The sequence below is a fragment of the Stenella coeruleoalba genome (genome assembly GCF_951394435.1).
Source record: "Stenella coeruleoalba genome assembly, chromosome: 16".
NCBI classification, from domain to species: domain Eukaryota; kingdom Metazoa; phylum Chordata; class Mammalia; order Artiodactyla; family Delphinidae; genus Stenella; species Stenella coeruleoalba.
Window position 1 is genome coordinate 53,737,307 of NC_137162.1, and position 23,825 is coordinate 53,761,131.

General features: G+C 45.9%; 1 protein-coding gene and 1 long non-coding RNA gene across 3 annotated transcripts in view; one reads left to right on the forward strand and one right to left on the reverse strand.

Annotated features, from left to right (window-relative positions):
• Window positions 1-6,698, reverse strand: part of LOC307174955 — a 110,099-nt gene extending 103,401 nt beyond the window's left edge. Inside the window, exons 1-2 of the long non-coding RNA XR_013824217.1 lie at window positions 6,561-6,698; window positions 2,535-2,750 (exon numbers count right to left, since the gene is read on the reverse strand). This is a non-coding gene — a long non-coding RNA (uncharacterized lncRNA). The remainder of the gene's footprint in view (window positions 1-2,534; window positions 2,751-6,560) is intronic.
• Window positions 6,699-6,882: 184 nt separating this feature from the next.
• On the forward strand, window positions 6,883-20,671 carry PLAC9 (placenta associated 9). Of its 2 annotated transcripts, none has more exons than XM_079899598.1 (4): window positions 6,883-7,091; window positions 17,199-17,296; window positions 18,474-18,612; window positions 19,090-20,671. In XM_079899598.1, the coding sequence occupies exons 1-4, from the start codon at window positions 7,028-7,030 to the stop codon at window positions 19,134-19,136; spliced, it is 348 nt and encodes a 115-aa protein (XP_079755724.1). In that variant the 5' UTR covers window positions 6,883-7,027; the 3' UTR covers window positions 19,137-20,671. The 2 variants fall into 2 exon arrangements, with proteins under 2 accessions (XP_079755724.1, XP_079755723.1); XM_079899597.1 differs by having other exon boundaries at window positions 18,474-18,599.
• The last annotated feature ends 3,154 nt before the right edge of the window (window positions 20,672-23,825 follow it).

The following is a 23,825-nucleotide window of genomic DNA, read 5'->3' on the forward strand; positions in this document are numbered from 1 at the left end:
CACACCCCCTCCGAAGTCTGGCCAGAACCAGGAAATATATCTCCTTTTTTTACTTTACATCCTCACCTCCCCCTCTTTGTTCCATAAAAGAAACTAGCATCCAAACCTGGGCAAGATGGTTCTCTGGGAAACTAGTCCATGCGGTCTGCTGGCTTTCTGAATAAAGTCACTATTCCTTGCCCCCAACAACTCCTCTCTCGAATTTATTGGGCTGTCCTGTTGCAAGCAGTGTGAGCTTGTACTTGGTAACACCTGGAAACCCTTAACTCCACCTGAGGGCCTCTGCAGGCCTGCGCATTGCTCACACCCTTTCTACCCTCAAGGAACTCCCAACCTGCAGATAAATAACGTGACCTGAGGAGAGCTCCTCAGAGGCAGGCAAGGAAAATCACGTTTTCTGCCATGAGGTAGGAGTTACTGTTACCCCCTCTGCAACAATGACCTGGCTGGGGAAACAACATAGACAGGCCTGAAAGAGTTAAGCAATCTTGATTAGTCTTTAGCTGTTACTACTAACAAACACTTGTAGCTAGACTCTTCCTTCACAATGCTGATTGCTCTCTGACTCCATGTGAATCGCCCTTTGTACCTGGCATTTCTTCTCCCCCTACCCTCCGTTGTAGCACTCTTCATTTCAGAAAGAAGGTCATGGTGATAACTTCAGGGACACCAGACCCGGTTGCTGAGCCACCTGACGCCAGCTTTGGCCATGAATTTGCAGAAGAAAAGAAATGCAAGACCTTAATTACTTTGAGCCTTATCCCCTACCCCAGACCAGGAGCCCCGGGCTATAGAACCTTTCCCTATTCCCCAGGGAAGGGGGCACAGTTCTTGAGGCGCTAGCCTACTACGTTTCCCTTTTGCCTGGCCAAAGAATAAAGCTACTCTTTTCTACTGCCTCCAAACTGTCTCAGTATTTCTATTCGGCATTGGTGGACAGGGAACCAAGATCCTGGCATCAACCACATTCAAAGGACCAGCTCGCCCTCCCTCAGGGGGTGAGCAAGGACACCCGTTACTTGTCACTCCCTCCTGCTGCAGCACAAGTCCCAGTAAAGCCTTGCCTGAATTTCTTGTCTGCACTCATCAACTTCTATTGATTAAAGAGTCCAGGAACCCAGGCCAGTACACAAGGAGTGTTCTCGGTTTATATTTTACCCCAACTCCGGTCTCAAGGAGCAAAATGAGATCATCTCCCTAGAGAACATTGCAGACAAGGTTCTCACAGAACTAGGGGAAATGCCAACTGACGACCTACCCTCCCAAGCCCACAAGGATCCCGGAGTCATAAATGAACACGTTCTTGGGAAATGTCTATGGCTTTAACAATGAACTGAACTGACACTGAGCAATGTGAATCTATGCAAAAGTATCTCAAAACTGAGCAGGTGGACCCTGTTAGGCTGTTTTCCTCCACCTTTAATGTGGATTCATCACACTTCAAAATACACTAGGTGGGAAACTGCTCTTGCCAACCTCTGGGATAACCACAGAACCCTCCTCATATAGTACCAGCCGAGATTAACTGAGAAACAAGCAGGTGGTGCTTGGAACAGCACCTGACGCAAAGTCGGAATCAATGAATGTCAGCGTCAATGAATGTTGGCCTTTGTGACTATAATTATTGATATTATAGTTGTTAACATTAGGCCTCTACCCCCATCCCCTCTTCACTCCTCCCTGTACCCAGCAGATTTCCCTATCTTGCTACATCTTCCCCTACCTGGGAGAATTTGGGACTGCTTGCCAGAAAGGGGGTAGATTTTAAAAAAAAACCAAAAACCTTCTTAAATCTCATCTCGTTAGGTCCCCCACACCTTCCATCCCCTACAGAGGCATCTCCAGCCACACTCCACTGGTTCACTCTCTCTGCCTGTAACTTGTGTGGCCCTGGGCTAGCAGCCCTGCTCCATCTGTGCTGAAAGGGGGTGGCCTGGCCCGCGTGGAGCTGAAGGCTTCCTGGAATTGGTCTTATCTGAACCAAGACAAGAAGACAAGGAGGCTTTGTATGGCTCCAACCCTCCCAGCCACTGAGGCCCTTTCAGTGGGTGGTCCCTCTCTCCCGCCTCCAGCCCCAGAGGGATGGCCAGCCCCTACTTCCTGTTTGCCTTGGCCCCTTGCCTTTGGGTGCAGACTAGGAGAACAAACCCTGCCAGATGCCCTCTGCCCCCATTTTCCCCACAACACGGCCAGGCTGGGAGGCCGCGCACATCCTGCAGCGTTGCCTATGGGGGCACTGGCACCCTGGGAGCAAATCCCCACATTTCTATGTGACCTTAGGCCACCACCTAACTTCCCCAAGCCTCAAACTGTGTGTGTTCACCGTGGATATTGGTGCCACCTGCCAGGGTGACAGAAGCGTTAGAGGAAAGGAAAGCTTGCACATTACGGCACTTCAGCTATGCAGGCAGTTAGGGGTCGTCTCCCCCTAACTGCTTAAGGACTTGCCGCTCTGAGCCCCCAAATACCCGATTTGTCCTCTTCCACCTCCACCTCCACCTCCCTCCAGATTTCCTCACTACCTAGTTACTCACCTGGGGCCTGATAATGCTTAAGGGAGTGAGTTTTAGGGCTTCCCTGGTGGCGCAGTGGTTGAGAGTCCACCTGCCGTTGCAGGGGACACGGGTTCATGTCCCGATCCGGGAAGATCCCACATGCCGCGGAGCGGCTGGGCCCGTGAGCCATGGCCGCTGAGCCTGCGCGTCCGGAGCCTGTGCTCTGCAACGGGAGAGGCCACAACAGGGAGAGGCCTGTGTACCGCAAAAAAAAAAAAAAAAAAAAAAAAAAGAGAGTGAGTTTTAGAATCAGATCCACCTGCCTTCCAACCTGGGCTCTGCAGCCCTCTGACCTAATCAAACATATCTTATCTGAAAAGGAGATAAAAACACCTTCTTTTTAGGTTTCTTGGGGCAAGGATTAAATGAAATAACATATGGACAGCCTGAGCACAACCTGTTTCAAAGAAGTTTAGCAAATATCAGAGTAATAATAAATAGTGATACTTAATTGTCATCAGTCCCAGCTGGCCACCGTCTTGCTTTGAGGCCCAGCATATGGTTGGCATATTTCCCTAATTTCCCCAATTTTAACTTCATTGGTCATTTCTAGAGAACATTGGAAGGAGGACATTAGCAAACTGGGTCCTTATCATCCTGCCCAGAAGTTTTCCTTCATATGTTTGGGCTGGCTTCTGTTGGTATCAGGAAATAAATTGATCGCCAAACACTTATCTTAAATCCAGCCCATTTATTGAGTAATTCAAGTAGTTCTTTTAGCTCTACTGGATTTTTTGAGAAAGCAATTGAATCTTCTACTAATATCAGTATTTTGTCTCCTTTACGATAACTCTTCTTTTCACCAGTACTTTATTGCATCTTTCAGACCACAGATAATTAATAGTGGTGATGGATGGTGTCTTTACCTCATTCCTGGCTTCCTAAAGGATGCCACTCTCCTTTCTCCTGCAGGTATGTGCAAACCAGTTGTGTAAGGTAAAAGTAGTTATCTTATGAAGAAAATGTGCTTTTATTTTCTTTATTTCTACCTCTTAGATCTTGTTGTTGTTTTTAAGTCTGGGATGGCTATTTAATTTCATAAAATAATAGTTTCAGTATTTATTGAAATGATAAGCTTATTTTAGTTTTGTTTCTCTGACCTTACAACAGACATGATGGCGAGAGATTTTTTTGGACCTCCACTTGGGAATGAATAGCTAAACCAACAACTTGTTTTATGTTCAAATTAGTGGCTAAAGGATGGACTGTGCAATAGAGAGCAGGCTATTTAGATGTCCATGTGGGAAAATAATTTAAGCTTGAATCATTCCTTGGAACCACATAAAAATTCTAGAAGTATTAGAGGTTACACCTTTAAAAAAACTTCAGGCTATTTGAAGAAAATGTTGGAAAATACTTTTATATTTGAGGAATCAAATATAATTTGATTATATTTGAATATAATTTGATTATATCCCTGATGTGAGGAATCATAAGCAAGTTGTAAAATCTAGAAGCCATAAAAGAAAATACTGAGAAATTTGGCTACCTAAATAAATATCTAAAACTTCTGTATGATGAAAGATATCACAAAGAAAGTTAAAGACAATAGAAGAATGGAAGAAAACATTGCCAACATATCTATCAGGCATTACTGGATTAATAATCAGAATATGTAAAGAAAAGAGGGAAAAACAGAAAAAAGTATTTGACTAGGCAAATAAAGCTCATCTTCACTCAATAAATAGCATGTAAATAGAAGCAAAAAGGTAACTTTTTTTTCATCATCAAACTGTCAAAATATCAAAAGATAAATATTCAGTGTTGGAGAAAGTACAGGGCTGCCAGATCTACTTCAGCTCTTCCCACTCCAGATGTATTTTATGTAAATGGTACCCTCTACAGCACAACTGCAACATAAACTACAATGTGACTGGGTGCACCTTGGAGCCTTGCTCTCAGTGCCCCGCCCCTCCTTTGGGCTTAGTAAGAGCCTTTGGCATATCTAGCAAAATGTAAAAGGCCCTCTGAATCACTGATTCCTCTTCCAGGAATAAGGCCTTTCAGAAATACAGAATTATGTAATATATACATAAAGATATATGCAAAAGGATGTTCACTGAAGCATGCTTTATACTGGAAAAAAACACAAGGAAACAAACTCCATGTCCATCAACAGGAGATCATCTGGACAAATAATAGCGCCTTCAATCATGAGATATTTTGCCTGTCTCGGATTTAGGTGTACTAACATAGAATGATCTTTAAGATTTGGTGTTATGACTGAGATGAACACGAAGGTGAAAGCAAATCCCCAAAATATATTATTCAATCCTATGTTTATATATTTGTGTCTGAATTTATATTAGATCGATAGGAAATGCACAGACAAGGAACTGGAAGAGTCCACCAAGCTGAGGGAACTTGACTGGAATTGAGACAGGCTGGGACCTGGGACCTGGGACCCTTTGCTGCAGTGCTTGCACCTGGACGAATGTCTCCTCCAGCAACATAATACAAAGAAACTATACAGGACTAAAAATAACTACGTGCGTGGGCAGTTGGGGCAAATTAGGAACAACAAGATACAAAAGGACCAAAACCCAACGGCCACTTCTGAGGAACTGGGAGCAAAAGCAGGGTACTGTGCATGCGCCCTGCACGTAGCACTACCAAGGGGGTGGGCAGACCACCTGACCACCCCTCCAGCAAGACCCCTGGACCCACTCCTACCCTCACCCCACATAAGGAACCAGCTCAGCCTCCCCTCCCCCCCAGGGAGTAAGCAAGGGAAACTGTTACTTGTTTTCACTCCCTTGTGCTGCAGCACCAGTCCCAGTAAAGCCTTGCCTGAATTTCTTGTCCGGTTTCTTATCAATTTCTGTTGATTAAGAAGGCCAAGAAGCCTGGTCTGTAACAGAATCGCCCGGTAGGGGGCGTTTGTGACAGGGAGGGGTTTTACCCTGCATGCTTTATTACTTTGTGCCTCTACCACAATAAGAAAATATTGTATATATGTTGTTTTTATTGCAAATTCAAAATATGAGGCAGCCCACTTATTCTGAGCTTCAAACCTGTGGGTTTGACTGTTCTTTGACAACTTCCCACCGAGGTAAACTACCAAGAAAGTCCTATTACCAAGTGTGAAACCTTCTTGGCATTTCTGAAATAAATCCTTCTTTTGAGCCAGTTCATGTGGGCATCCCAATTCCCAAGAGAGCTTTTTAAAAATTTAGATCCAAGTCTCTGTCCAAGATCTGCTGACTCAAAACCTGAATTTCTGTTCCTGAGGCTATTATCTGGAGGAAGAAGTGAGAAGCAAGGATTATTGCTTAGTGTGGTAGCTATATTTGTACAATTGCACAGCCACAGTCTGTAATAGAGAAGGCAGAGGTGCAGCCTTGATCTGCAAGGGCTCCAGTTAACCCTAAAGGGGCCACTTGATGGAGAAAAACATACTCCTGGGCTTGGCGATGAAGGGGCTCCACTGGCAGCCCGGACGTGCACTCAAGGCTCTGCAGTGCAGATGTTAGGGCTGTGGCTTTTGCTTTCCCAAATCTTAACTTTTTTTTTTTCACTTGTTGAGTGGGTGTGTCCCATAGGTGAAGGTTCAACTACTGTTTTTTAAGCTGGAGGGAGGTGGTGATGATTTGAAGTTAACTGAAAAACCCACCCAGCTCTTACTCTGGGTTTGCTTAGAATGGAGAAAGAACCCGGCTCTCACTAATACGTTGTATCAATATATTATTATCTACCAATAACAGAACTGGATTCAAATCCTGACTCCACATTACACCAAGTGTGTGACTATTGGCAAGGCTCTTAACATCTCTGAGCCTCAATTTCTTGGTCTGCAGAATGGACGTAATGATGCACTCCTGATGGGGGTGCAGTGAAGATCAGAGAGATGGTGTATGTAGAATAAATCAAACAAAGCTTAGTTACTGTTCATTCATACTGGGGTGGTCACTAGACCACGAACTCCTCAAGTGCAGACATGTGAATATGAGAATTATTTCATTTTCTCCCCCCTCCAAAGTTTACCTAACACTAACTTGTACAGACCTTAAGTATGTGCTGAACACTCTCTCCGATGTCATGAGAGTTGCTTACTCGTTCCTGGTGGGCAGAGAAAAGCTTCCACACCCCGTGCAGTCAGGAATTCAGATCCCGTGCCACAGGTGTGGGTGGCACTTCTCTCCAAACTGCAGTCCGCCCGTCTGTGAAATGGGCTCATAACGGAGCACTGGACCCCTGGCTGCATCGCCCACTCTTCTGCGCTCGGGCCCGGGGGAGGCGCGGGGGCTCAGAGCGCGGCCCCTTCCAGGGGAGGCGCCCAGCCTGGCGCGTCGCCCCTCCGCCCGCGGGGTCTCTGGAGGGGGCGGGCTCGCTCGAGCCAGAAAGCCCGGAGCCGCCCAGGAATCTTGGCGGGGACTGCGAGCATTTCCTCCCGGGCGGGCCGGCGCGATCCCGGGGAGGGCGGGGAGGGCGGCAGCGGGCAGACGCGGCGCTGCGCTCCGCCAGCCGGCAGCATGCGGCCCCTGCTCTGCGCACTGGCCGGGCTTGCCCTGCTCCGCGCCTCGGGTGCCTTCACCGGTGAGTGGGGCCCGGACGCAGGGCGAGGGTCGGGGAGGCCGCGGACCGCGAGGAAGGAGCAGGAGAGAGGGAGGGAAGAGGGAGGGAGATGGGAACGAAGCCAGATGGAGAGGGATGGAGAGAGGGAGATGCAGGGAGGGAGAGAGATAGATAGATGGTGAGAGAAATTGCAGAGAAAGATGGAGACAAAAAAAGGCAGAGAGATAAAGGCAGAGGAACAGAGAGAATTACAAAGGAGAGAGGGAAGAATACAGAGAGCAAGGGAGAGGCTGGGACAGAAAGAAACTTTGGAGGTAGACAGATGGGTCTGAACTATGAATGAGGAGGATAGAGAGAAAAAGGAGTTTGAGAGGCAAACGGAACAAGAAGGAAGGAAATAGAGGAACTAAAATGGCAAGAGAAAGGGGGTGGGGGAGAGAGAAAGGGTGAGAGGATACTGAGGAAGAGAGGCCGCTTTGAGAGAGACAAAAAAGGAGAGAGGGAGTGGAGAAACCCATTGCCCCAGGTCGACAGGAAAGAGAGGAGACCAGGATCACAAGGTGGAAGGTCAAGTCTGCAGGGTGGGGCAGCCCCAGCTCCCCACCCTCCAGACCAGCCCTGCCCAGAGGGCCTGCAGAGGCGCCCAGGCCTGGCCCAGCACAGCCGGTCAGGGCCCAGGCAGGAGGCCCCTGGAGGCCACGGCTTTACCTGCCAGGTAGTCTGAGGGGCTTCTGCAGCCTGTGGAGGAGGCCAGTTGTCAGCCTTTTGGAGAGCTTCCCTGAGGGCCTGAGCTGCCTTGGGTGGGTGGGAGGAGGCTGCGGGAGGGAGAGGCCCTCCACTGGCTGGGCTCCTTGCCGTGCCCTGTCCCTTCTAGCCTTCCCTGACAGCAGTCTTAGTGCTGCCCCTTCACCGGTGAGGCTCGGACAAGGTGGCTGCAGAGGGACTGACTGTATGCACAGGCGTTCCTTCCACCACCCCAAGACTGCACTTTATACAGCACTTTACAACCACGTTCCCATTTACCCAAGGTCTCTTGCTGGCCTCAACCAGAGGCAGCTGATGCCCATCCCAGTTGAACGGGCGAGGGGAAGGCTCAGTCTCTCCAGGCATCCAGGGACCCTACCCCTTCAGCCAGGCCCTTGTCCACACTTAAGGCTGCTCCCCCATCAACCTGGAGCCGGTGGCTGTGAGTCACCCTGCCCTGTGTTAAGATGGAAGCTCCCCTGACCCCTGGCCCAGCCCCTTTCAGGCACAGGGAACTGTGGGAGTGGGCATCCAGGGAAAGGGTTGAGGCCAGTCTTGATCCTGGGCAGCCCCTGGCTGAGTGAACTTGGGTGAGTCATGTCACCTCTCTGAAGCTATTTCCTCTTCTGTAATGTGAGGAGAATGGTACCCACCAGCAGAGCTGGATGAAAGGGAAGTACCCAGCACGGAACACCTGTCAACACACATTGTCTCCTTCCCTCGTCCCCTCGGACAGCTCCGCTGAGCTCTCTGAGGCCCAGTTCTCCACTGAGGTTGGCTAAGGAGGACCAACAACCCTTTCCTCACAGGCTGTGTGAGGAGTGGCTGGGACCATGCAGCACAGAGCCAGGCCCAGGTGCTGTCCTTTTTCTCTGCCTCCCCGCCCTGCCCCATCTTGCCTGGAGTCCCCACCTCCAGGAGCTGAGGGGACAAAGCCGAGTCTGTGCTCCCCCAGAGGGAGGAGCTGGCCGCCCACAGTGGCAGACTTTTTGTGGCCCCTTTAGCTATGACTGGTATATACATTTTAGCTTAAAGCCATTTTTAAACATTATTTTCCTCCTGATCATCCTCATTGCTCCAGATTAAGAAAAAAAAAGAGGAGAGTATAAACATATTAATGTAATTTCACACTGAGTTCACACATTTTTGTGTATAACCTTTCAGACTTCAGACAATATACCATGGTTTTTCTTAACTGTTGATTATCAAATCTGTTGGATATAAACACAGAATAGAGACCTAGAGATTGTCATACTGAGTGAAGTAAGTCAGAGAAAGACAAATATGATATTGCTGATATGCGGAATCTAAAAAAAATGATAAAAATGAACTTTACAAAACAGAAACAGACTCACAGACTTAGAGAACGACGAACTTATGGTTGGGAGGTGGGGGAGGGATACTTAGGGAGTTTGGGAGTGACATGTACGTACTGCTGTATTTAAAATGGATACCCAACAAGGACCTATTGTACAGTACAGGGAACGGTGCTCAATATTATTTAACAACCTAAATGGGAAAATAATTTGAAAAAGAATAATAATAATAAAAAGAATAGTATAGTGAACCACCATGTGCCCATCACTCTGTTTCAACAAGAATGGATTCCTGACAGATCTGGATTCATCTATCATCCCCACCTTCTCTCCCCTCTCTCAGATTATTTTAAAGGAAATTCCAGGCATTATATATTTTTATCTGTAAGTATTGCCTTATGTATTTCTAAAAGATAAATAATCTTTTAATAACAATACCATTATCACTCCCTAAAAATGGACAATAATTCCGTAATGTCATCAAATATCCAATCAGCGTTCAACTGTCCCTGATTGTGTGATGTTTTTATATTTGGTTTGTTTGATCCAAATAAGGTACACACATTGCTTTTGGTTGATATATCTGTTAAGTTTCTTTTAGTGAGTTTTAAGTTTCTTTAGTAAGTTCTTTTTCCCCTCTTTTTTCTTAAAATTTATTTGAAGAAACTGGGTTGTTAGTCTTATAAAGTTTTTCCCATTTAAATTTTAGCTGATTGCATCCCCCAGGTGTCATTTAAATTGTTCTCTCCCCTATATTGTCTATAAACTGGTAGTTAGATCTAGAAGCTTCAGCTAATTCCAATTAGATATTTTTTTTGCAAGAATACTTGAAGATGGTTTATTGCTTTAATTTTCAGTTCTTTGATTACTACCAAGGTTGGATTTTTCTTCAAAGGCGTATTGGTCATTTCTGCTAATTCTTGTGAACTGTCTTAGACTTTTCCATCGTGGTAGTGAGATTTTTTCATATCAATCTATAAAAGTTCTTTATGTGTTGAGTGAAGCAGACTGTCTTATGCTACTTGTAGAGAATTTTTTTTTTTTAAGTTAAGGCTTCAGTTAATCTCCTTTCCTATTTTGCTATTGGAGGGATATCAAGTCCTAGAGCCTAGTCCTATTAGCCATTCTCACCCATGCCTTGGGGCCCACGGGGGGAAGCTCTCACTGTCCACCACCATGCCAGGTCTCTGTGGACATCTGTCTTCCATTGGGCTTCTGCTTTTTGCTTTGGGTGGAAGAGGAAGACACTGGAGGGCTGTGGTGAGGATCACTGCATTTCTTCTTACAAAAATGGATGTTGTGGGGAGGGAACCTCTCAAAGACAATCTGATTCAACGTACACAGTTGGGCTCTTGTTGGGCCTCAAGACAGGTGCAAAGATGTCATGTGTATAGGTCCCCTTTGCCCCATTCCTGTCCAGCCCCTCATTTTACGAAGGAGGAAGCTGAGACCCCCCCAAGATAGGAGGCCCTTAACTCATCACAGAACTGCCAGAACATAGTATAGACAGTGTCTTGCAGGTAGGATTCAAATCCTGTCCCCACTACCTACTAGCAGTGTAGTCCTGGGCATGTTACTCAACCTCTTTGGTTTTCTAATCTATAAAAAACTGATAAGTAAGAGTACTGAGCTCACAGATAGAATTAAATGAGTTAATGCATGTAAGCACTCAACAAAAAGCTTGGCCCAGAATAACGGATCACAAATTGACAGTAGCTTCAAATATAGAGTGTGGTTGTGCCCATTCTAAAGGTGAAGAAACTAAGGATCCAGCAAGTGGGATTGGCTTGTAGCAGAGCCCAGAGAGCCCGGTCAGCCCTGAGCCCTCTGTTTGCTTGTCGGAGAAGCCCCTCCCAAGCATCCCTTGGACTCCTGCACAGGTATAGTCCTAGAGCAGGTGCCTCCCCGTCTTGAGGAGACCTGGTCAGAGTGATCTAGTGAAAAGCACTGGCTCCAGGTGGAGAGGCGGGGCTGCAGGGGCTTTCACTGACCTGCTTAGTCTCCAGTCCACCTGGTGAATGACCTACATGGCATTTGCACATCATCTGGCAGTTCCAAGGCAACTTCAAATGCAGGATCCCCTTGGATCAACACAGCAGTCCCACCAAGTAGACAGAGCAGGGCAGATCCCTCACAGACGAAGCTGAGTCAGAGGCAAAGAACACAGTTCAGTGGAGGTGGGACCGTGCCTCTGACTCCCAGACTTCTGAGTCCCAGACAGTGTGTGGAGAGAGGTTTATCCTGGATGGCTTCCTAGACCTCAGCATGGTGGGGGTTTAGGAATGTTCTAGTACTTTATAACCCAGTGGATTATAAATCACCATATTCCAAGGTAGAAGGAATCTGGTTTCCTGGATGGCCTTGGAGAGCGGAGCTGCCTGCCAGCCCTGACCATCAGCCAGTCCACCTCTGAACTGATATGTGAGAAAGAAATAAACACACGTGTGATTGAGGGGGACTCTTTGTTGCAGCAGCTCAGCTTGTATCCTCACTTACCCAGACGCCGACTGTATTGGACTGACATTGGTAAGCTCTCAGAGTGATCGGCAAGGCTCAAATCCACATCTGGAAAATGACCAGAGAACAAGGGAGACAGGACGTATCACTCCCAAAACAAAACAAAAATGTTCCTTAGCATCTGAGCTCCCTCTTAGGGGGCTCAAGGATCCCTCTCCTGTTTCAGCCAGAGCACATCCATAGACTAGAGTTCTTCATATAGTTGTTTGAAAATAGTGTTCTTCTGATTTAAAAAAAAACAAAAAACAAAAAAATACTGATGGTTTGGAATGAAGCACAAATTTTAATACAAATATCAAATGTGGTCACATTTATTAGACTATTATATTGACTGTGGTCAAATAGAATTAACCCCCAAGTGCCAAGTGTGGTCAAAGCAGCACCTTTCAGGGTCAGAAATCCTTTGAGTTGTGTGCGCCTTCTTAGTGTTCGGATCCAGAAACAAAAGGTCTCCTATGCCTGTCAGTGAGGGGGTGGGGGGGAGGCCCAGTGGCCGTGTCCCTTTAACTGGTGCCTGCACTGGGCCTCCCGTCTCCACTGGCAGCCTGCTCTCACCATGTTCCACCCACGCCCGCCATCCGGGGTGCGCATAGGCCCTGAGCGGAAGCCAGGCCAGAGAAAACAACCCTGCATCCAAGAAGGTCCATTTCCCAACTGGCCAGGTCAGGGAGGGCGGGATCGAAGGAGGGAAGGGAGCACCGCGAACCACAGCCTTGGCCGCACATGGTCAGTCGTGATCATCCTTCAGCTTCCCCCACTCTTCCTCTGGTCTGAGCTTCCCCAAAGCCCCGTGAAACTGGCGTTATCGTGAGCCCCTTTCTACTGGTGAGGAAGCGTGAAGCAAAGGGAGCCCTTGCCCAGTTCTTGCCTTGCGGGAGCTTCTGGGCCAAGAAGCAACTTGTCCTTGACTCATCCTGGTTCGGTCTTTGTAGCTAATTTCTGAGGCCTGAAAGACAGAGGCAAACCTCGGATGAGCTGCCTCTGGCAGTGCCTCCGCCCCCATCCCCAAACCCGTGTTACAGAGGAGGCAGCAGAGGCTCGGGGAGAAGAAAGTTCCCACGGCCCCGCACCAATTCATGGCTAGGAACGGAGGTCTGCAGTGTGTTTTCTGCCCTCATGCGCTGAGGTCAATGCCATGAGCACCCACGTGGGGGAGGGAGCCGCAGCGCAGGGTGGCCTGGCTCTGCCCCAGCTCTCTCTCAGCAGAGCTCCCCCGGAGGCCTGGATGAGCTCACTGACGGTTGTGCAGTGCAGCCCAGGGCGCAGCTGCGTCCAGATGTGATGCATTAGTGCTGTGTGATTTGGAGAGCAACCTCAACCCAACCTCTTCCCTGGAGGGGTTTGGGAGCCAAGTGAGCCCTCATCGCTGACACGTAGAGAACAGGATGTTTTAGGCTGAGGGAGGGAGCAGATTCATGTTGTTCGTGACTTCCAGAGCTGGCAGAGCCCCACTTGGCCGGCAGGGTCATGTTGCTTCCTCTTGGCCTAAGCTGGGAGGAGGGGGAAGAGTACTTTAGGGTCTGGGAGGGGGCAGGTGGGACTCAGGGGAATGTCTTGGCCTAAGGCCCCTGGGTGGAGCTTGCAGAGGGTGTGTGTGGGCCCGGACCTAGACCGAGACAGACCCCCTCTTCCCTGACAGCCCTCTATTTGGGTGAAAACAACTCTGCCTGCCCCCTCGAAATCTTTTCTCTCTAGCTGAGCACCCCAGTTTTTTCAGCTGGCACAAAGGAGTCAAAATCTGGAGTCCCTTCACGGTGGCCGCCTTTAGCCCTGCCTCTGCCTGTCGAAAGCCTTCTCACGATGAATAGCCCAGAATGGAGTGCAGCCCTCCAGGTGGGGTCTCTCAGACCACCCACCCCCCGACACCCATCCTGAATCCTGAACATTTTGTATCAATGCACGAAGCCCGTGGCTTCTGCTTTTTGCTAACAACCCCATCAGAGAACTGGCTTTTATTATGGAAAATTTCAAACCATACATACAAAAGTAGAGAGAATAACAGAATTAACCCCATGTCCACATCACCCAGTTTCAACAGTTACCAATCTTGGCCAATCTTGTTTGCTCAATGCTCCCACCCATGCCTCCTTCCACTCCCAGGCCTGGGTTATTTTGAAGTAAAGCCAAGACATCATAGCATTTTACCTATAAATATGCTCAGCATAGATCTCTAAAAGGCTCCCTTAAAAAAAATAACCAAAGTTATAACATCCCCTCCCTCCCTAAAGTCAACAAGAAGACCATTGTTGTTGTTTTTTTAAATACTTACTTATTTTCTTTCTTTTTTTCTTTTGGCTGCATCAGGTCTTAGCTGCGGCACGCAGGATCTTCGTTGCGGTGCACAGGCTCTGTAGTTGTGGTGCGTGGGCTCTGTAGTTTTGCGGCACACAGGCTCTCTAGTTGAGGCACACGAGCTCGGTAGTTGTGGCGTGCAGGCTTAGTTGCCCCACGGCACGTGGGATCTTAGTTCCCCGACCAGGGATTGAACCGGCATCCCCTGCATTGGAAGGTGGGTTCTTTACCACTGGCCCACCAGAGAAGTCCCAGGACCATTGTTTTTTTTAAAGTTATTTATTTTTGGCTGCGTTGGGTCTTCGTTGGTGCGTGCGGGCTTTCTGTAGTTGCGGCGAGCAGGGGCTACTCTTCCTTGTGGTGCGTGGGCTTCTCATTGTGGTGGCTTCTCTTGTTGTGGAGTACAGGCTCTAGGCGTGCGGGCTTCAGTAGTTGTGGCACGTGGGCTCAGCAGTTGTGGCTCGCGGGCTCTAGAGCGCAGGCTCAGTAGTTGTGGCGCATGGGCTTAGTTGCTCCGCGGCATGTGGGATCTTCCCGGACCAGGGCTCGAACCCATGTCCCTTCCATTGGCAAGTGGATTCTTAACCACTGTGCCACCAGGGAAATCCACCATTGTTTTTTGAACAGGTTTTTCTAAGTTCAGTGGATGGACATAATGAAGGGGAGAATGTAAAAACCCAAACTGTTCTCCACAAAAGATGCTCAGAGTGGAAGGAAGTTTTGCCCCTGCCTTGGTTCTCGCCCCTGAGTGGAAGAGCTGAGATCCAGAGAGAGTTGAGACCAGGGACTCGCAGGGCATGGGGACTCTGACAGAGCTCCAGAAGGCCAGCTGGCTGAGGTGGGGCCAGGGGAAGGCCAGGGTGCCTGGGGTCCAGTCGTTTGCTGACTGTGTGATCTTAGACAAGTCACTCAGCCTTCAGAGTTATACATTCATCACCAGCAAAATAGCTCACTATCCTTACCCCAAGACCTGCCAACCTCGGGCAACCCAGCCAACATCGAAGTCTTACAAGAGTTTTGCATCTACAAAGATCAAGTCCAAAAACTCTTACCCCTGCTCTGCTTCAGATGCCCACAGCCTTGGTATTGTCACTGTGAAGCTGCTCTACCTCTAAAAGCTGAAATTGCAATATCCCTTATCACTTGTTCCTTCTGTTACTCCCATCATCTCACTGAGATCTGCAGTGCCCTCAGCCCTTCCATTTCTCCCAATTATTGGCCCTCTTATTGCCTTCTCCTTCGTTATTCAAGCTAGATGCCCGAGCTCGTCCCCTTAAGCCCTTGCTGGTCGAATCCTCAGTTCCTCTGCACTCTTGCTCTTCACCGCACTCATGCCACAGACTCCCAGGTTTCAGCTCATCAGCCATCTGTCTCTGCTGCTGACACCCACCTGCTGAGCTGCTGCGGGCGGGCTTCCTTGTGATGTCAGGTTGTTCTGCATCATCCTCCTAACCGCCTTCCTCATTCTCCTCATCCCCTTTTGGAGCCCCCTCTTTATTCAAGCTTCTTACCCAGGGGCGGGCTGATACACTGGCTTTCGGAAAACAAAAAAAAAGCATTTGTCAGTTTCCATGGTGGAAATACTTTCACCACGGCTCCCATTTTAGTGGCTGTGTCCAACAACCCACTCACAGAATTCCTGATAATACTTCACAACTCGCTTTCCTTTCCTAACCCTACACGAATTTTCAGCAGATGATTCCCCTCTTACTTTACCGAGTGAACGGAGGCCATCAGATGGGACTCCCTCAACTTCTTGGCCCTTTAAGTAGAACTTTTTTACCCATTTTTGCTGCGTTTCCTCTCTCTTCCTTCCACATGTGACCCCTACCCCCACCACCATTTCTGGATTCCGTGGCCTCACATCTCTTCGGGAAATGCATTCTTTCAGTTCTCCTGGCTTCCTCCTGTCCTCAGGCTATAAGCATGGTTGCGTTTCTTCAATGCTTAAAAACCTGGAAACAACAACAATAAACACTGCTTTAGATCACCTTGTGATCTGATCTCCCTTCCTTCACAGCCAGGCTTCATGGAAATGTTTTCCAGGATCTTAGTTTCCTCCTCCTGACTTTTCCTTCCCTTCTCATCCCATTGCGACTAGACTTTGCTCTGTCGGCACCTCTCCGCTAAAAGCGCTGGGACGGCATTCAGCATCCACTTTTCTGTTGCTCCGAGTCCTTATCTTGCTAGACCTCCATGCTGCTTTAGGCCATGCTGACTGCTTCATCCTTTTGAAAGCTCTTGGCTTCTCCTTGCTTCTGGGGCAGCATCCTCCTTTCTGTGTGTCCATGTTCTCCAAGGACTCGGCCAACTCAGACGCCCTGCAGGTTATCTCAGAGCCACCAATACTGCAACTTGAGCTCAAAGCCCGGGCTCTAAACTTCTGGTGTGAAGGTTGGTGGTGTAAGGAACCAAGGAGGAGCCAACGTTGGGGAGGAAAATGATGTTGAACAAACTGAACCTCAGATATTCCGCTTACTAGCTGTGTGGCGTTAGACGTATCATTTCACCTTTCTGTGCATCAATTTCCTTATGTGTAAATTGGGGCTAATAATTGGTTGTAGAGGTTGACTGAGTTAACACATTTGTTTAGCACTCACTCGTGTCAGATGTTACTAACTGGTCACCAATGTCAATTACTATTACTATGACTACAATATCTCCATGCATTTTCTTCCTCTCTTCCTACGGTTACTGCCTCCTTTCATCACTTCTTACGCTGATTACTGCAGTACTTCCTGCCTTCAAAAACGAATCTCTCCAATCCATTCTCTGTATTTTAAAAATTCACATATGACTGCATGACTCTCCTGTTTAAATAAACCCCAAAACAAGCATTGTGATTGGTTTATTAGGGCCCGGCCTTGTTTCCACGATCCACCTCTCCAGTCTCAACTCCCACCCACCCTGTACTTTCCAGCCACTTCAGGCTTCCTGAGGGTTTGTGCACTGAGCCATGCTATTTCATTCCTATCTTTGCACATGCCGTTCCTTCTGGCTGAAACCTTTCCTCCCTTCCTTTTCTTACCCAGTTCAGGCAGCACCCCCTTAAGGAAGCCTACTTGGGTCTGTAGGAGACCATGGCCAAGTGAGTGAGTGGGGCAACCCTACACTCACACCCTGATCCACACTGAGCCTTCCTCTGCTTCTCTTTGGACTGTTTTTAGGACCCACCTCCCTTGAGCCCCATGTTTGCAGGAGTCTCTAATGTTACAGGGAAACCGAGGGCCCCACAGTGACAAGACTTGTTTTCCTACAGCTGCTGAACCCTTCATCCCCTCCCGAGGAGACCCAGCTCGGACTGCAGGGTGTGACAGACACATGGCTGTCCATGGCCGGTTAGACGTCATAGAGGAGGTAATGAGGGTGACCTGAGAGGGCATGCAGCTTCAGGACCACCTGCCAGGCTGGTGGCTTTGGAGGGTTCAGGCCAATCTTGCTTTGGAAAGTTGGGGAAATCTGGGCCAATCCTGTTCCCTGGCCACTATGTTAAACATCTCCTTGCCCTACCTGGGCTGTTAGGCTGTCCAGCCCCCAACAGACCCTGCCTCCCCGGGACCTTGCTTCCCACCAGCCAGAGATCTCCCCATAATCACCAGATGAGAAGGTGGAAATTCTATTGCGGTGTTTTGTTACACAGCCACGGTTTGTAACCTGGGGTCCATAAACTTGTGTGGGGAAAAAAAATTGCACTTCATTTTCACAAACCTTTAGCCGAGATTTAGCATTCTCATTCACTATAAATACAGACAACAAACTGCAGGAGTATTAACAGCACTGTGACTTTGTCAGCAATAGAAATCACAGATAATTTCATCCTATTATAGTCATTGTGAATATCTCAACATATTGTTTACTATCAGTATGTCAAAATTTCAGTAGTAAAAAAAAAAAAGAAAAAAAAAGAAAAAAAATTTCAGTAGTTGTTAGACCTGGTGTTAAATAAGTTAATAGATAAATGTTTATATCAAAATTTAATTTTTATAGTTTAATAGTATTTTACTGCAGTTTATACCCTTGGAAATCCTGTATGTTTTATTTTTCTCAATGAAAGCATTTTTCTGATGGCGGTCTGTAGGTTTCACCAGACTGCTAATGGGGCTCATTTGTGAAAAAAGTTAAGAACCCTGAATAAAGAAAATTTCAAAATGCCAATACTGTCATTTGGCAGAATTGCCACCAGGGGGCGGGGTAACAAAAGGAATGTGAGCTCCCAGTGGTGACACCCTGAAATGGAAAAAAGAATCCCAGAGTCCCTCCAAGCCCCAAACCAATGACTGGGTAAAACCCCTGAGTGCCAGAGGCAGGAGCGAGCAGCCTTAGAGAGTGAGCTCCTAGGAATTTGTTATCTGGGGAGCTGAGAGGCAGGCAAGGGCAGGGCCTCAATCAAGAGGACCCAGGTCCCCTGGCACCCAGTTCTCTCCCCACCGCACGCTACTGGACTTCCAGGTGCTCCTTAGGATGTGGCTGATTAAGTGGGACTTGTCACCACTCTTGTCCTCTACTCCTCCCCCAACTTCTCTCCTTGCTTTAGACGGTGGAGAAGACAGTGGAGCACCTGGAGGCAGAAGTGAAAGGCTTGCTGGCTCAGCTGGAGGAGCTGGCCTGGAATCTGCCCCCAGGCCCCTTCAGCCTGATACCCGACCTCGCAGAGGAGACGGTGAGCAGCTCAGGTAGCAGAGATGACAGCCTCCAGGGCTGGGCAGCAGGGTGGGGACAGCTGCTCCACCCCCATGGTGTAGCCTGGACAAGCCAGGGAGGCTCCAGCTCCTCCTTGGGACAGAAGTGGGAGGCATCCTCCGGGCTCACCCCAAGTGTTCTCTGCCCCCACGCCCGGGGTTGCTGCAGCCCAGCATCGGGTAAGGGCACCTGGAAGAGTTCCACTCTCAGCACCACCCTGACTCAGAGCGGCTGCCTCCTTCCCTGGCCATTTACACGTCACAGCTCCTACCCATCTCCCTTCTACTCCTCTGCCGCCACCAAACCCTATCAGGGAAGCCTGGCATCCCTCTCATTGGCAGTGGAGGGACTGCCACCTGCTCCCTCGAGCCCTGCGTCCTGGCACAGGAGTCCCCAGGGGACTGGGAGGGGAGGGCAGGCAGCCTTCAGCACCCTGTTTGCTCACTCCGAGGCCGCCCCCTTTCTTTCAGATCGCCTCTCAGCACCAGAGCAAGAGCCACCCAACAGCTGGCAGTGATACAACAGCTCTCCTCTGAGAACAGAGCCGTGCGCTCTGGCCTGCCGTCCTCAGCTTTGTGCAAAATAAAAGCTACTCCTTTGGTCCCCTCTGTGTCTGCTGACAGTGACCCCTGCAGCCACAGCCCCTTCTCCATCTGCTCCCATGCGCTGAGGCTCACACCCCCTGCAGGCTCAGACCTGTACTTCCGCCCTCCTTATTTATAGGGGTGGACAGGGCAGGAGTTAGTTCAAGAGGTGAGGCACCTGAGATGCAGAATCGTTAAGGCGGCACAGTGGAAGGGCCCTTTGAGTAAACTTGTTACTCAAAATGTGGCTGTAGGTGAACAACAGGGGTGTCACCTGGGAGCTTATCAAAAATGCAGAATTCGGGGCCCTGCCCAGACCTCCTGAATCAGAATCTACATTTTAATGAGATCCCCAGGGAATCTGTGTGCACATTAAAGTTTTAAAAAATGTTTCTGTTGAGATAAAATTCAAAATTTTAACCATTTAAAACAGTACAAATTCAGTGGGTTCATAATGTGTAGTCATCACCACCTTCTAATTCTCATCATCACCTTCTAATGCCAGAAATTTTCATCACCCCCAAAAGAAACCCTGTACCATTAAGCAGTCACTTCCCATTCCCCCTCCCATCCTCCCTTGGAAACCACTAATATTTCTTTCTCTGTGGACTTGCCTATGCTGGACATTTCATATAAATGGAATCATACATTTTTGTGTATGATTGTGTCAGACACAAAGCCTTTTGTGTTTAACTGTTTTTCGCTTAGCATAATGTTTTCAAGGTTCGTCCATGTTGTAGCATGTATCAGTACCTCGTTCCTGTTTATGGCTGAATAATAATATCCCATTTTATGGATATATCACATTTTATTCATCCATTCATCAAATCAGTGGATATTTGGGTTGTGTGCACCTTTTGGCTATTATGAATAATGCTATGAACATTCATGTATAAGTTTGTGTGGATATATGTTTTCATTTCTCTTGGGTCTATAATTAAGGATGAAATTGCTGAGTCAAATAGTAACTCTATGTTAAGTTTCTGAAGAACAACCAAACTGTTTTTGCATAGCAACTGTACCAGTTTACATTCCTACCAGCAATGTATATATAAGGTTTTCCATTTTTCCTTATCCTCCCCTACACATCTTATTGATTATAGGCATCACACTAGGTGTGAAGTGGTTATCTCGTGGTTTTAAGTTGCATTTACCTAATGCCTAGTGATGCTGAGCATCTTTTCATGTGTGTCGGCCACTTGTATGTCTTTTTTGGAGGAAGGTCTATTCAAATCCTTTGCCCATTTTAAAAACTAGGTTGTCTTTTTGCTGTTGAGTTGTAAGAGTTCTTTATGTATTGTGGATACTAGGTTTTTATCAGATATATGATTTACAAATGTTTTCTCTCATATTCTGGGTTGTCTTTTTATTTTCTTTATAGTGTCCTTTGAAACAACAGTTTTGATGAAATCCAATTTATCTTTGTTTTGTTCCTTCTTGTTTTGGTGTCATATCTAAGAATCCACTACCACATCCAAGGTTATGAATCATTTAATCCTGTCTTCTAAGATTTTTATAGCTTTAGCTCTTATATTTAGTTTTTAAAATCTCTTTTAGGTTAATGTTTGTATGTGGTGTGAGGTGGGGATTCAGCTTCATTACTTGCACTTAGTTGAAGAGAATATTCTTTCCCCACTGAACCGTCCTGGCACCCTGTCAAAAATCAATTGAGCATAACGTTTAGGTTTACTTCTCAATTCTATCCCATGGTTCTGTATGTCTGTCTTTATGCCAGTATCACACTGTTTGAATTACTATAGCTTTGTGCTAAGTTTTAAAATTAAGTATGAGTTCCCTAACTTTTTTGTTCTTTTCCAAGACTGTTTTGGCTATTTGAGGAACAGTTCCTTGCAATTCCGTATGAGTTTTAGGATCAGCCTGTCCACATCAGCCAAAGGCAGTTGGAATTCTGATATGGATTAGATTGAATCTGTAGATCAGTTTTTAGAGTATTGCCATTTCCACAATACTAAATCTTCCAATCCATGAGCACAGGATGTTTTGTATTTTTTGTAGTTTTCAGGGTAAAGTCTTACACCACCTTGGTTAAATTTATCCTTATTTTATTCCTTTTGCAATGACTGTAAATGGAATTGTTTTCTTAATTTTACTTTCAGATTGTTCATTGCTAGTGCATGGATATATAAACGACTTTTTTGGTTGATCGCGTATCCTATCCTGCAACTTTGCTGAATTCGTTTACTAGCTCTAATGGGTTTTCTGTGGATATTTTAGGATTTTCTGTATATAAGATTATGTAATCTGTGGATAGAGTTTTACTTCTTACTTTCCAATCTGGATGCCTCTTATTTCTTTTTCTTGCCTAATTACCCTGGCTATAACTTTCAATACAATGTTGAGTAGTAGTGGCAATAGCAGACATCTTTGTCTTGTTCTTGATCTCAAGGAAAAGCTTTTATTTTTTCACCATTGGTATGCTTTTCGTAGATGCCCTTTATTTCAGGTTGATAGATTTTCCTTCTGTTTTTAGTTTCTTAGGTTTGTTATTATTATATGTGAAAAGATGTTGGGTTTTTGCAAATGCTTTTTCTGCATCAATTGAGATCATCATGTAGTTTTTGTCCCCCTTCATTCTGTCAATATGTATTACATTGATTTATTTTTTACATATTGAATGCTCCTTATATTCCTTTGATAAATCCCACTTGTTCATGCTGGATAATCCTTATAATATACTGCTAGATTCAGTCTGATAGTATTTCACTGAGGTTTTTTGCACATTTCTTGTGGCTTTGGTATCAGGGTAATACTGGTCTCACAGAATGAGTTAGGAAATGTTTCCCCCTCTATTTGGGGGGAAAGAGTTTGAGAAGGATTGGTGTTAACTTTTTCTTTAAATGTTTGATAGAATTCACCAGTGAAGGCTCCTGGTTCTGGATTTTTCCTCGTTGGGAGTTTTTGATTACTGATCTCTTCTTATAGGTCTATTCAGACTTTCTATTTCTTCTTGAGTCAAATTTCAGACTTTGTGTGTTTCTAGGAATTTCCCCATTTCATCTAGGTTATCTAATATGTTGGCATACAGTTAACAGTATTTTCTTATAATCCTTTTACTTCTATGAAGCTGTTAGTAATGTCCTCACTTTCATTTCTGATTTTAGTAATTGAGTCTCCTCTCTCCTTTTTCTGTCAGTCTAAAGGTTTGTTAATTTTGTTGATCTTTTTGAAGAAGCTTTTGTTTCATTGATTCTATTGTTTTTCTAGTCTCTATTTTGCTTATCTGCACTCTAATCTTTATTATTTCCTTCTTTCTGGTTGCTTTGGGTTTAGTTTGCTCTTCTTTTTCTAATTCCTTAAAGTGGGAGGTTAGGCTACTGATTTGAGATTTTTTTTTTCTTTTTTAATGTAGGCATTTACAGCTATAGATTTCCCTCTGAGCACTGCTTTCACTGCATCCCATAAGTTTTGGGCTTTCATTTTAATTAATCTCAAAGTATTTCTTAATTTCTCATTTCTTTAACTCACTGTTCTTTTAAAGTATGTTTAGTTTTCACCTACTTGTAAAATTTCCAGATTTCCTCCTGATATTTCTTTTAAATTTCATTCCATTGTGGTCATAGAAGATACTCCGTGTGGTTTGAATCTTCTAAAATTTATTTAGATTCTTTTGTGATCTGGAGAATTTTCCATGTGCACTTAAGAAGAATGCATATTCTCTTGTTGGGTGGACAGTTCTATATATGTCTGTTAGGTCTAGTTGATTTATAGTGCTGTTCAAGTTCTCTGTTTCCTTGTTTATCTTTTGTCTAATTATTCTATCCAATAGGGAAAGTGAAGTGTTGAAGTCTCCAACTATTATTGTTGGGACTATTTCTCCCTTCAATTGTCAGTCTGTTTCAAACTTTCTGGGGATCTATTGTTAGACGCATATATGTTTATAATTATTATATTTTGATGGGTTAACCATTTTATTAGGATATAATGTCCTTTGCCAATCTCTGTCTCTTAATTGGAGCATTTACTCCATTTATATTTCAAGTAATTACTAATAAATAAAGACTTGTACCATTTTGTTATTTGTTTTCTATGTCGTAATTTTGGGGCTCCTTAATTCCTCCATTATTGCCACATTTTATGTTAGATGGTTTCAGGTGTACCACTTGATTCCTTCTCCTTTCTTTTACTGTTTTTGTTATTTTCTGGGATTACATTAACATCTTAATTTATAAGTCCAGTTTGAATTAATACCGTTTCAATAGTATACAAAAGCTTTGTCTCTCTATATATGTCCTATATAGCTCCATCACCTGCCTTTAATATTGTTATTGTCACAAATCACGTCCTTATACATTTTGTGCCCATCAACACAGTGTTATAATCCTTGTTTGGTGCAATTATCTTTTAAATCATATAGGAAAAAAAGAGGTGCTACAAACCAAAAAATACATATTAATACTGATGTTTATATTTACCTATGTTTATCTTTACCAATGTTTCATCTCTTCAGGTGGATTTGAATTACTGTCCAGTATCCTTTCATTTCAGTTTGAAGGACTTTCTTTAGCATTTCTCACATGAAAGGTCTACTAGCAAGAACCTGTCTCAATTTTTGTTCACCCAGGAATGTGTTAACTTCATTTTTGAAGACTATTTTGCCAGAT

What these genes read in the sequence shown, in the direction of transcription:
- PLAC9 (XM_079899597.1), top strand. Translation starts at nt 7,028, where the DNA reads ATGCGGCCCCTGCTCTGCGCACTGGCCGGGCTTGCCCTGCTCCGCGCC. An exon ending in GGTTAGACGTCATAGAGGAG is followed by an intron (nt 17,297 to 18,473) that starts GTAATGAGGGTG and finishes TCCTTGCTTTAG; the next exon opens with ACGGTGGAGAAGACAGTGGA. An exon ending in CCGACCTCGCAGAGGAGACG is followed by an intron (nt 18,600 to 19,089) that starts GTGAGCAGCTCA and finishes CCTTTCTTTCAG; the next exon opens with ATCGCCTCTCAGCACCAGAG.